General features: G+C 51.5%; 2 protein-coding genes across 3 annotated transcripts in view; one reads left to right on the forward strand and one right to left on the reverse strand.

Moving 5' to 3' along the window:
• The window catches only part of UBP1 (upstream binding protein 1), a 64,628-nt gene extending 62,637 nt beyond the window's left edge, over nt 1-1,991 (forward strand). Inside the window, exon 15 of one of the 2 annotated variants that reach the window (XM_052650235.1) lies at nt 151-1,991. In XM_052650235.1, the coding sequence (XP_052506195.1) occupies nt 151-188 (38 nt within the window). In that variant the 3' untranslated portion in view covers nt 189-1,991. The remainder of the gene's footprint in view (nt 1-150) is intronic. The other variant, XM_052650219.1, reaches the window with a different exon arrangement.
• Nucleotides 1-13,422, reverse strand: part of FBXL2 (F-box and leucine rich repeat protein 2) — an 80,606-nt gene that overhangs the window by 909 nt on the left and 66,275 nt on the right. Inside the window, exons 6-15 of the mRNA XM_052650246.1 lie at nt 12,274-12,342; nt 12,080-12,175; nt 11,734-11,860; nt 11,559-11,633; nt 10,247-10,377; nt 9,659-9,719; nt 8,974-9,018; nt 8,399-8,455; nt 4,585-4,797; nt 3,763-3,970 (exon numbers count right to left, since the gene is read on the reverse strand). Coding sequence (XP_052506206.1) covers nt 3,863-3,970; nt 4,585-4,797; nt 8,399-8,455; nt 8,974-9,018; nt 9,659-9,719; nt 10,247-10,377; nt 11,559-11,633; nt 11,734-11,860; nt 12,080-12,175; nt 12,274-12,342 — 982 coding nt within the window. The 3' untranslated portion in view covers nt 3,763-3,862. The remainder of the gene's footprint in view (nt 1-3,762; nt 3,971-4,584; nt 4,798-8,398; nt 8,456-8,973; nt 9,019-9,658; nt 9,720-10,246; nt 10,378-11,558; nt 11,634-11,733; nt 11,861-12,079; nt 12,176-12,273; nt 12,343-13,422) is intronic.

The following is a 13,422-nucleotide window of genomic DNA, read 5'->3' on the forward strand; positions in this document are numbered from 1 at the left end:
TTTTAAATTTATTTTTAATCAAAGGATACTTGCTTGACAATATTGGTTTCATTTCTGCCATACGTCAATATGAATTAGCTCAATTTAGTTTTGACTCTCCAGCCTAGTAAAAAAGAAGTTGAGCGGTCACGTCCCTTTCTTTTTCCGCAGCTGAAAATGGTGGTGGCGTCCACATCATTTTGAAGTGACGTCTTCCGTAGTCTGAACTCTATTCAGCACCAAATAAAAGTCACGCTTAAAAGTGTGTGAAGACTGAATCCAAGAAGTCTTAGGATTGGATTTTACCGTATGAAATGTTTCATATTGAAAACATAGGATGACCTTCCTAATGAGCTGGACGAGAGGCGCACCTGGCCCGCGTCCCCGCCGGGAGAGAGCGCACCGGCCGCGCAGGTAGGCTGCCTGCCCCTCTGCCCGAGGCGCCGGCGCACACAGGTCCGGAGCAGCCTCCGCTGTCTTTCTACACTGTATGCGGTTTGGAGATGAATGTAGATGTACTGTGGGCATTGACATTTCTGGGCCACTGTGGTGTCTGTGGCCTGGACCTTATGCTGACCTGGGCGGGGACGGGCCGCCGCGGACATGGGCCGCCCGGTGGTCAGGGGAGAGGCACGGCGCTTCTCGGGAAAATCATGTCTAAGGGTGTGCGTCTGCCGGGATCATGCCGGATCGGGAGGATCCAAGCCAGGAAGACGGGCTTGAAGCAAACTGCATTATCAAGAGTACCTTGGTGAGAGGATCAGTGTAAATCCTAATAGGTACAAAGACTTTTGTGTTTTTGCTTTGTCACAGATTTATTGAAAACCTTTTTGCTTCTGCTTCCATTTTTAGCATTTGTTTCTGGTTTTCATTTTTGAATCCCAATGCCTTTTAAACTCATGTGGTTTTCTTTCTCCTTTCTCTCTCTATCTCCAACCACTTAGCAACCGCCTCCCCTCACCCCCTTCCTGTTAAAACATTTTTAAAGCCCTGTCCCGTACATTGGAAATACACATAAGCAGGACAAAACAGTGTGATGGTTCGTAACTTGGTGTTAAGGGGTCATTATCAGGAGTTGAAATTATTCTCGGAACACTAGACATCACAAACACTATCTTGCACCATCAAAATTCTTACTTCTTGAGCTTTAGTACAATCATGGATAACATTCTGGTGATTATTTAGGGACTTTTATACACCACATAATAGCTTCTTTTTTCTATAAAGAGTGCCTCTTTCACAAAACCAAATGCTTGTCGGCCAGTATACTTCTCAAAGGGAATCACTGTTTTTGCAATTTTTTCTACTATCTTTCTCTCTTCCCTTCACCCAAAGCCTTCCCAAAATTCATCAGCAAGCATTTGAGGCCTGTGGTGTACTAGACACAAATAGAAAAAACAAAACACTTCGATTGCATTTTAATTATACCACCTCTGTCTATTTACCTAGTATCTTGGTTTTGAGTGTTCTATTTGATGCTTGAGTTTGAAATCTCTCCCCAAAGACAAAACTGCTCCAGTGGGTAAAAGCTTTGTATTTTGTTTTATTCGTAAAGGGGGTTATTTGATATTAAAAAAAGGAAGTACTGTCTTTAAATATTCCATCTTTGGCCTGAAAGTACCCCTCACTTGTATAGCCCCAAGCGGGAGAGCTTTCCTTTCTGTCATTTCCCCTTTGCTTTCCTACGACCACATGTTTTCTGTACCAATCACTTGGGAAAGAAGTGAGCTTTCTCTTCATTGTTTTAGAGTTTTGCTTGTCTATTTAGCATTCCTTTTTGAGTCTCAAGATTTATGGAACAATAAATGTCATTTAATGCTGTGTGCTATTTTGAATTCATCAGGTTTTTACAAGCGGGGTTAAAAAAAAAAGCTCGTCAAACTTGAAATTACACCAAGCAGCATTGAACATTAGTCTGTCCCAGTGAAACAGGTTAAATTATGGCACCAGCAAATTTGCTACTTTGTTTTTTTAATAGTAGGATGTACACATTTCAGTATAATAAATGTTTTCCGATTGTTTTTGCAAATGTGTGTCTCATTTAAAATCCAAGTTCCTGCCAGTGTCACTGCGTGTCATAGAGTCAAGCGGTTCACTACATATGTTCTGAGTGCACACCAGTCCAAATGGCGTTAGAAGAGCTGGTGGGGATGTGTTTTCCTTTCAGTTTGTTGTTTTCTCAAAGCAAATGCAGCTGAGGACAGGTCATCCAGTGATTGTTCCACGCTTACATTTTAAAGAGGAAGCAAACCTGACTTCCTTAACAGAGGTCCTGCTGTTCTGTAACTGCAGCCCTGTGTCATTCAGCCAGAGTCCAATAGCTTTGAGAGGTTGTATCCAAGCTCCCAAGAGAGACTGTATAGAAGGTCCTGGTCATTTAAAATTTTAAAACGGAACTGCACTCACAGTTTTCTGCAGCACCCACTTTCCCCATACACAGTGGTGTAAATGTATATTTAAATAACTGCTATGGCATACATACAATTTTTAGATCAGGAAATACTAGAGTATATAATAAGGCTGCAAAATCACCAGGACTAATGCTTTTTCTGATAATCCTCTTAACTGATATTTATCTATCTGCCTTCTCTCCCCAGAATGCAACTGAGGTCTTGTATTCTAAATGATTCTAAAACTTTCCACCTAATAGAACCCTAACTCTATTAGAACTATTGCTGGTCGTGGGAAATTTCTCTTCTGCTATTTCTCTTCAGCTTCTCAGGAGCTCTGGGCTTTTAAGTTTGGTTGCTAAGAAGGGTTAGCACAGAGGTTCAGTGAAGGTCACAAGTCTGGCAGCACAGAGTAGAAATCAGATCACCTTATCAGATTTCAGATAACAGAATGCCTGAGTTTGGAAAATGATTTTGGTCAGATATGTCTGCCACAAGATAATAGCAATAAAACCCTCTGACGTAAGCACTGCAATGGTTTATTCATTTTATATTATATAAGTCTCAAAGGTGCCAACACTTTTTACTGAGCTGAGTTTTAAGTGTGTAAAATTTTTGAATAGTTCTGGTGTAACTTGATTTCTAACACTTAAAATAAACTTGGAAAAGAATCACACCCATTCTACATGCATCCATTATTTTTAATTGACTGTAGTACAGATAACTTGAGCCTTAACTTCTCTTTCTTTAAGGTCCCCAGATTCTGTGAGAGGTGACAGGATTTGCTCCCTTCGTGCTGCCGCCTACCCCAGAGCTCACGATCTGTCATCAGGCAGCACGGGGTCTGAGCTGCTTCTGTTCCATTTCTGGTCCCCGAGAGGACCTAGGGCGAGTTGACAGAAAGGTGGAGACCCTGCTCCACCCTTTCTAGAGTCCTCATTCTTTGGTGTCTCACGGAAACCTATTACCTTGCCTTCCAAGTAAGTCTCCAAATAGAAAACTGTCAGGCATTGTGAATTTGCAATATAGTTACTTCAATAAAGTTGCTATTTTAACCTTCAAAGTGGAGACGTCCTGCTAATCAAAGTGGACTCCTGAATAAAAGGAGGTCATTGGCTTAAGCATCAGGTAGAAAATCAACAGCTTATTTTTCTGCTCAGTTTGTGCTAACGCTGATGGTCTGTTGAAGAATGCTGGCAAAGCCGAGGGTGGGAATTTTGTACCTAGGGCAGCGCCACCTCTTGAGATCCAGGTTTCCTGTGCGGTCCTGGCTGCACTAAGACCACCCCTGCTCTTTGTTAGCTGACACGAGGCTTTGAACTGATTGCATCACAGCAGAACAAAGGTAAAAACTATCACCAGAAGTACCGCAGTCCCTGCACAAGTCTTTTACCTGTAAGCGCCTTTCTCACCGGAGAATCAACAGAGCTGGGTGATGGCGGAGAACGGCACACCGAGTGCTCCGGGCAGGCCCCGCGGCCCGCGGGCGGCCGTCAGAGGATGACACAGCACCTGCAGAGCCGCGGCCCGCCGCCTCCCGCGGCCGTGGGCGGGGTGACGGGAGCGAAGTAGGCGTGGACTCGGACGTGAGGGAGCTGCGCCTGAAAGCGACGGGAGAAGCACCGGCTAAAGACCTGTGACCTGTGAGCAGGAGGGCAACTACCCGCGTGATCCCAGGAAAGCCCAAGCTAAGAGACAGTCCCCGTCCCTGTGTGCAAACCAAGTGGTGAGGGGTAGCGCCGAGGCCTGCTTGGGGTCTACGTGCAGAGCTGCCTGAGCTTCTAAGCATATTCAAGAGCAAGGGCAGCACAGCTGGGCTACGCGGGGAAGGGACGCCGCCGCTACGAAGGCTCTTTACCTGGAAATTAGCAAAGGTCAAGCCTACTGATAACGCCTTCAGTTGTTTTGCCCAGACCCATTCTAGAAGCGGAATCTTCCCGGATGGACGCTAAGAAGAAGGTTTTGAACAAGTCTAGGGACTTCCCTGGTGGCTCAGACGGTAAAAGCATCTCCCTACAATGCAGGAGACCTGGGTTCAGTTCCTGGGTTGGGAAGATCCCCTGGAGAAGCAAATGGCAACCCATTCCAGTATTCATAAGTCTAAGGAGGTAGCTGGTGTAACTCGGCCCCAGGCAGAACGGAGGAAACGGAGGCTGGGTCTCCGCGCCTGCTGTCGCCTGGGCAGCTCTGCCGGCTCGGCGGCTGCCCGGCTTACCCGCATGCGCTTGATACCGGCTCGGGTGACTTGCTGGCAGTCGTAGAGCTCCAGGCGCTCCAGGCCGCGGCAGTGCTCCAGGTGCTCCAGGGCCACGTCGGTGATGAGCAGGCAGTTGTCCAGCTCCAGCACCCGCAGCCTCTCGTGGCCACAGGGGCTGTTGCTTAGGTGCAGGATGCCGTCGTCCGTGATGAGCTCGCAGTGGGACAGGCTCTGGAAGGAGGGGAGGCGCCGTGTCTGCAGGAACCACAGTTCGGGAGGAGGGAGGCTGGGCCTGGGGGCAGCGGCCTCTCTCATCGTCCCCCCGGGGGTAGGGAATGGAACCGACACTGCAGGGGACGGTCCGTGCCGAGAGGACCCTGAACTCACCTCTTCCCGCAAACAGCGAGTCTACAGCTACACAGGGACCGGCTGCCTCCGGAAAAAAACACAAGAGCCAGCTGGCCAACTTCTCCACGCTGGGCAGAGAGGAGCCGGTGCAAGTGGGCAGGGGAGGCCGTGGCCTGTCGTGAGCCCCACCCCTGAGAGCAGAGACCCCCATCAGGAGGGAACTCTAAACCTGGCGTTTTTCACTGAACCCCACATGGGGTGCCAGCGTCTCCAGAGGCAGGTCTCACAGCTGCCTGGTGCCCCAGTCTTTGTGTATGGGACACTCCTTGCTCACCTGACCCTGATGGCCGAAGGGGGCTTATATTCCCGGGTCTCATGGACTTTTAACGCGAGAAGAGATTCTTGGCAGACTACCACCCCCAGGCACTGTACGGGCAGCAAGCTGAAACACCCCGTCTTTCTGGCAAGAGGCCTGTGTGCTTGCCCAGGAGCTGATGGGGCAGCCTTCAGGTCAGGTGCCGTCAAGAGGCCCCCAGATGTGCTCCCAGCCAAGACAGGCAGATGTGCTGGCCCTCTGCTGGGCCCCCAGAGAGGAGTTCACGCCCTCCTCTGGAAAACTACCAGAGGCCACGGAGCTGAACAGCCCTGAACCGAAAAACACAGCAGAGGGTTTCAAGAGCAGACTGGATGAAGCAGATAAAAGGACCGGTGACTTGACAAACTGGTAGTGAAAATCACCCAATCAGAGCAGCAGAAAGGAAAAAAATACAGTCTAATGGACTTACAGGACAGCATCAAGTGGACTAACATTCTCATTATAAGGGATTATAATCAAGATGTGAAAAGTTGAAAGAATCTTAAAAGCAGCAAGAGAAAAACAACTTGTTATGTGCAAGGGAATTCCCATAAGACTATCAGCAGATTTTTCCGGAGAAATTTTGCAGGCAGGCCTGAAAGGAGGGGCACGATACAAGTGCGGAAAGAAAAGGGTAAAAAATTCCAACCAAGAATACCAGCAAGGTTATCATTTGGAACTGGAGGAGAGGGGGGGAATTCCCTGGAGGTCCACTGACTACAACTCAGCTTTCACTGCCAGGGCCCAGGTTCCATCCCTGTTGGGGAACTAAAATACTCGGAGCCACACAGCACAGCACACGCCACACACATGAGCCACCTTACAAGTGTTAAAGGGACCCTGTTAAGCTAAAAAGGGCACTAATTATAACAACATATATGAAAGCATAAATCTCACTGGTAAAGGCTATAATAAATCAGGGTGAAAGCTAAAACACTGTAGTATCCACAAAGTAACACAGCGTTTATTGGTTAGAATTCTTTATTCTTTAATAGCTAAAATTATTGGATAGCTTTTAGGAGCAATGAGCTGCACTGATATTTTTTAAAAGCCCAAGAAACTGGCTCCGGTACTAAGTGGAAGCCAGCCCCTCAACGTCACTGAAACCCGCTGATGGCATGTCCTGCAGGCTGCGAACCGAAGGGCCGAGGCAGCTCCTTAACCGCTGCACAAGCTTCCTGCACTCCTCTGGGCTCTCTCGAATCTGGAGTCCCCCTTGTTTGCATCCGTTTCCCTTTCAGACAGCCTTCTAGATTTAGGGTTTTTGAGAGGACAAGGCCCGTCCTCCCGAGGGTCGCAGAGCAGTTCCTTGAAATTCGTATGAAAAATGAACAGGACAGCCTGGGGGGCCTGAAGCGCAGCAGATGAGGTGTGAGCGCCGCCTGCTAGGACTGGTCACTCCCCCCACTGCTTCCTGCTGCAGACCTCTAGTGAAAGATGACCACGTTTCACAATTCTGGGCCCTGCCTCCTCTCAGGGGCTGGGGGAGGGCCCCCTGGGGCGACAGCAGAGCACCGTCAGCCCTTCCCCAGGGAGGCGGGCCCCGGCTGCGTGTCAACACCACCCACGCTGCCGCTCACCCTCGACTCCACCTGGGGGCCCACAGGCATGGCGACCGTGTCCGCCCTCAAAGTGGGGAAGGCCCTGGAGTATCCCTCAGAGGGACCCGGACACACCCTGCCCTGCAGATTCTGGGTAGGGTAACGGCCACCTCCCCTGACGAATGACCCTGTCACTCTCCAGAGGCTAGGGCAAGGTCTGGCACGGGCGCCCCTCCCGCAAGACACGCTTGTAGCAAATCTGGATTTCGGCTCACCTGTCTCCCTGCTCTTCTAATAATCCTCCATGCTTTTTTCTCGTTTTCTTTACTTGAGGCCCTTATTTGGGGTTTTCTTAGAGTGTCTCTTAAGTCCTTTTTCTGGGAGTTGCTTGTATGAGTACAGGGAAAAACAGAAGATTTCCGTCACTGGAACCCCCGCTGGGGCAGCAGTCTTTGAATAACATTTCCTGCTGGAGTGGACCCCGCGCTCCAGGAGCTGGGGAGCTGGTGGGAGTCCAAGACCAGGGTATCTCAGGGTCAGGGAAGGGCAGAGAGAGCCTGGGCAACTGAGGGGAAGCAGGTTAAACCAGAACAAAGCAGGGACTCCTAACCTTCCTCACACCTCGGGGACAAGGGTGTCTCGAGGACAAGGGTGTCTCGGGGGCAAGGGGACAAGGGGTGGAGAAATCCCATCTGAGGAGCAGATTCTGTCAATTAGAAAACCAGATCACAACCAATCTGGGAGTGAAGACACGAGAAGTGCAAAATCGTCTGCAGATGTAGTAGAGGGAACCCTTTCGGGGAAAATCTGCAAACAGGCAGGTCCTGACTAGCTCTGAAACCTGACCCCTAACCCCAAGACAGTCTCAGAGCTGCCCAAAGCCTAGCACAGTGCCTGAGGGAGAAAAGCCCAGGAGAAATGTGGAAATAAGAGGGACTAGGGGCCAGGGGGGAGAGTAACTCAGGCCAGATGGAGCTTTGATGATGCTATAAAACCCTGCTGACGGAGCGAGATCAAGGCGGACAGAGGGAGCTGGCCTACGGGCCTCCCAGGACAGTGGGCAGACCAAAGCCCAGGGAAGCCTCACCATCTGGGCAGCTCTGCAAACGGCATGTTTCTGAAGCGCTCCGCACCTCGGCTTCCTTGCTGGTAAAATGGGGTGTCCATGGTGCCCGCCCGGCAGGGCTGTTGGGATCGAGTCTGGGTATCTGGGGGAGCAGGCGGCCGAGTTCACACAGCGGATGGAACATGCGTGCGAGGTCAGCGTGCCCGAGTGCCGCCTTCATCACTCATTCTGGACCTTTCGGTATACTCGCTAATTCCGCCTCCTCAGAGATACATGACCTTTTCACTCTGACAGGCTGAATGTGAATCTGTGTAAGGACCTGGGTCCCTCGATTAGGTTCATTTCCAAAAATGAAAACAGTAACACGTAGATTCTCTACCTCCCAAGTCAGCCCGACTAACAGACCCCTGAAACCAAAGATGACGACACCCTTCCAGACAGCAGGTTCCTGCGGTGGTGGGGCAGGGTGGCGGGGCACCTTTCATCCCTGAGAGGTAAGTCCACCACCAAAAGCTGACTCACCAGGGCTTGCAGCTTAGGACAGTGAATGGAGAGCTGGGTGAGCGTGCGGTCGGTTATCTGCAGAGAAACACGCTGTGTCAGTGTGGCGTCCACACCAGAGCTTACCACCTAACCCCGCTTCTGAACACAAGAACCAAACGGTGCAAAAGAGAATTAACAACCCATGTCAGGACACGCAGGCTGGGAGCTCCTCTCCTCACCAGCAACCTCAAATCTGCTTACTCCCCCCGGTGCAAAGCTGTTCTTGTCTTTACCCTGGAGCCCCAAGGGGGACAAGGCACAAACCGGGAGTGGGTGAGGGGGCCCCAGGGTTCTTTGTGCAGTAATCTCATCACTCAGCAAGCAAGCTCTTTTATCCCAGAAGTTATGTGAAAATGAGGGTTTCTTTTTTTTTTTTTAAGTTTGGCAAAAGATGGTACTATCTTGAACTCAGCTCTGCTGACAGAACAGCCCAGAGTGCGCGCATTGCCCTGACACCCATGCTGGGGTGAGGAGGCTCCAGGCGCCGGCACCTCGGGCCACACCTGTGCCCGTGGCTGCGGGGCGCCCCGCGGGGCCGTCAGGGGTGCACTCACCAGGACGCATTCTTCCAGGTCCATTTTCTCCAGGTCGTGGCAGTTCTGCAAGAGTTCACGAGAGTCCGTGAGACATCCCCCGCTCCCCAAGTGGCCCAGTGAGCCAGCGCGTCTGAGCAGGCGCCCTCGGAATCACAGTCACGTGGAGGTGGGCACACGGGGCAGCCGCGTGTCCTCCTCTCGTCTACACCTTCCCGGGGGCTCGCGCGTCTCAGCATGTAGATTTTAGCCACAAGGGGTCTCTGGGAGGACACGGGGTGGGGCGCTCACCACCGGGTGGCTGGTGGGGGATGCGACAGGAGGCAAGAGTCGCAGCAGCCCCAGGAGGACAGCGGCTCTGGGCGGCGGGGAAGTATGGAGGGGGCCAGAGGCAGAGCCCGGCACAGCCGAGGGACGCTGCTGAGACGAGAGCCAGGGTCTGTAAGGAAGGGCTCTCCCACAGGGAGGAGGCTGCTCGCACTGCGGCCCCGCCTGACAAAGTGAGACTGAGGGCCAGGCCCCCACTCCTGGTGTAGGACCCCCCCAGCTCCCGGGCCCAAGGGAGAAAGTACAGAACGCACCCCTAGCCCCACCAGGACTGTTCTACTTGGGGCCTGTCATTGCTGAAGGCCATTTTTTGCACACTCCGAGTCGCTCTGGAGGGAGGTGGCAGAGAGGCTGGTTGGTTTGGTAACACCTGTCTTACCCGAGCTAGAAGCGTAAAGCCCGCATCGGTCAGATGGGAACATCGGGCAGCCTCCAAGATCCTGGGGTAAGGAGTGCGGGGGAGACAAAGAAGTGGGTTAACCACGCAAAGGGGGAGCCTGCTTTACAGTGCTGAGCTTATTCCGCTCTTTGACACAGAACTGAGGCTTAGGGAGTCCCACCCCAACAGAGCAGTAAATACAGGGATCTTCCCACAATACCAGCACACGACTGCTCTTCTTTCTCGATATTACTCCAGTATGTATTGACTTGTAAACAATTAAAATGTATTTTCACTGTCCCTCTGCTCGCCTAGATCACTCACATGTCAAAGTAATGACAGGACGAGGCCAAACGGGTGGGCACCTGAGTGATGCCCATCAGGAAATGCAGACTCAGGTTCCCCGGGGCTGGACAGCGTGATGCCCTCCACACAGCCCTAAAGGAGCCAGTTCATGCTCTGTCCCGTCCCAGTCCATCTGACAGACGCCACCGACTCAACCACCGCCGCTGCAGCCACCTTTCCACCAGCTGCGAGAAGCCCCCCGCCCGCCCCCCGCTCAGCCCCAGGCCCTCAGGGTGCACTCACTGGAGTCTGGGGCAGTTCAAGGCCAGGGCTGTCAGGGAGGCGTCGGTGAGGCTGCCGCAGCCGGACAGGCAGAGCGCCTGCAGCCGTGGGCAGCCCCGGCACAGCTGCACCACGCCGTCGTCCGTGACGCGCTGCGGAGCCAAGCGCACAGTCAGAGGCCCGGGGCACCACGTGGAGCCTCCCACCCGCCGACTGCCCGGGGTTACCTGAGACTTAACGTTCATCCTGACAGTGCAACCAAAACAAGGTTAAGTACAGAGAAGACGGGTATTTATGTTCCCTCTGTACAGCTTTAGAATATTCAAGCCTTACTAACAGTAAAATTTTAAAATTCCACTTCCTACTCAGAGTCTTTTCCCAGGAAAAATTTATAAACTTGTGTTAAAAATCAGATTTAACAAAGAGCTCATGGGATTTGCCTGGTTAAGTGACATTAATTTTTGGTTGGATTTCTACAGATTAATGCTAATTAAAAGATATCTATTGTATAAATCATATATGTGTATAACATTTCCTGAAGTGGTTTAGAAAATAACAAAATTAAGTAAATCACTAAATTATTGATAAATGGCTTAAATTCTATGAATTTAGCTATAGAGACTTAAATTAATATCTTTATTTAGATACACTAACTTCTGTGACTATAAACATGTACATTTATGTCAGACTTCAAGCCCCCTGCCAGTGCTATCCCACATGCAATTCAAGGTCCTATTTCTGAATGGCGCTCTCTCATAAGGTCAGTATTTCCTCATAAGATAGTTTTTGCTTTATCTCCCATTAGGGACTTTTAAATTTTATGATTCACTCACTAAATACTAAATACAAGGGATTTCATTTAACTTTCTCAAAAATGACATTTTCCTTGAGAAACCCAGCTGGCTGCAGCAAGCATCTTTGATGCTCAATTATCAACAGCGGTGAAAAAAACCAATCATCTTTCACAGGCCTATCGTGCACTGATGCAAAGCACAGCTCACCCTTTATTCTTCATGCCTGTTACTTCCTTTCACCCACTGAGGCAGCATGAGAGATGCCACCACTCCCAGTTTATAAGCAAAGATAAAACACTGAGACCGCCCCAGGAATTGCTCATAGCATCCTTGATACCTTCAAATAAATCAAGCCTCTAATCTCTGCTATTTTTAGGGGAAATGTTCACGGCTCTGCACTCGCCTACCTTTAGATTGCTCTTCTTTCATTGTGGGAAGCGGTGGGTCCCAGAAGGACGCGGGATGGGAGATAAAGGAGTGGCAACCCCCCACCCCTAGCCTGCCCTGGACGAAGCGCGTGGGAAAGGCACGCTACTCACCGAGCAGGACTGCAGGTTGAGGCTCACAAGCTCATGGCAGTAATTCTGAATGTGCTTCAGAGCTTCGTCTTCTAGCTGCATGAGCGGAGAACACAGAAGAGGTGGAGCCAGCTCGGGGACAGGGGGCCCCGGCTCCCCAGTGACGCGCGCGCAGACAAGCCCGGCGGACGGGTACCTGCGTGCAGCCCCTCAGCAGCAGGGCCCTCAGGCCGCGACAGCCGCGCACCAGCGCCTCGACGCCGTCCTTGGTGATCTGGTCGCACCACGACAGGTTGAGGTACTCCAGGTGCCGGCAGCCCTCGCTGGGAGAGCGGGAAACAGCCGCGCCTGTGCAGTCCATCCCATGGAGAGCGCAGGCACATCTCTGAGCTCAGAGACCCACAGACAGTTCCCGGGAGAGACGGCCTGACCCGAGCCGCCCACTTCCTGCCTGCCGCAGGGGGACTGCGAGGAAGGTTCCAAACACCAGGCTGCTCGAGCCTTGGGTATTGCTCGAGACCGCCACTGACAGGCACTCTTACCTGATCCCCTTTAAGGAACTGTTTGTAATGGACACGCAGGAGGTCAGATCGAGATGTTTCAGCTTGGAACAGAATCGGCTAAGGCTGTAACACGTGCTGAAAAAGGACCGGCGCACTAAAGGTATTTTCAACCACCTTTCCCTCCCCCAATCTCCCAGGGCCTATCAGTCACCAAAGTGATTTCTGGTACTTACCTGTCAGTGATCTTTGTGCACCCATTGAGGTTTAAATGTTCAATGTTTCGGCAGTTCTGTGCAAAGGTCCTAAAATGAGAAAACATTTCTAAAACTCCCTGCAAGTTGCGAGGCAGCCACCAGAGGGCACGTGGAACCATTCACATTGAGAACAACCTTCTTCAAAAGTTTAATTTATGGAGGATCTACTCTCTTAAGTTTCTAAGTGTATAGTGTGTAATTGCTGACCGTAGCCACCAGTGTCCTTCGATTCTGATGGTCACAGGAAACAGCTGAGGTTCTTGTCGCTGCAGAAGTCTGCTGGTGGATTGAGGCAAACCTCTCGGCAGTCTGCCGTTTCCAGCAAGTTCCCAGGTAATGCCAGAGCTGCTGCTCTGCGGACAGCACTCGGAGAAGCAACGCCCTCGACAGACTGCGCATCAGCTGAGACTCTTCACTCAGCCTCTGGCGGTTGTCTCAGAGCAGAGGTCGGGCTCCAAGCTCTCCTCTACAGAGGAATCAGCCGGCAGCAACTGCAGGGGGCGAGTCCCTCCTGTGCTGTGCGTGCTGGCCCTCCCTGGGCCCTTCCGGAGGAACCATCTCTGGCCACTGACAGGGCCAGTAATCGGTCAGTATCAAGGCCCAGCCTTTACTGGTGAGGACATCGAGTCATGAAGGGCGACGCCCTCAATGATTTCGGGGTTGGCAGCATGGCCAGAAGCAGAGAATTAAAATCCCTAACGCGCCTCTGCCTCCTTAACATATACAGCAAGGACTTCCTTAGGTCATCTGCATCTCCTTGAAAGATGGCTTCAGTGTGTCTTACAGGCTTGAGTCCTGATGCTTCCATGCAGTACCCAAAGGTCTCCAAAACCTGGCCTCAAGCCACGTGCCAGTCTCACCTGCTCGTCCTGCTCTGCGGTGGTGTAGGGAGAGGGACCCGGCTGGAGCCGAGCGGACTCCCCGATCTGAGTGTGTGGAGCCAAATGTCTGGCCGTGGCTGTCAGAGTGATCAAAGCAGAGCAGGAGAATGGGGAGGACTCCAGAGATCTGCAAAGGTTCCCTCCAGAATTCAGCAGAGTACTGGTCAGCGTGTGCAGATCACCCAAAACCAGGGAAGGGCTCAACGAGAAGCTTTAAGGGGACAAAGTCAGGGCTCACCCAAGGGAA

This window comes from Budorcas taxicolor, chromosome 1, assembly GCF_023091745.1.
Source record: "Budorcas taxicolor isolate Tak-1 chromosome 1, Takin1.1, whole genome shotgun sequence".
Lineage (NCBI taxonomy): Eukaryota > Metazoa > Chordata > Mammalia > Artiodactyla > Bovidae > Budorcas > Budorcas taxicolor.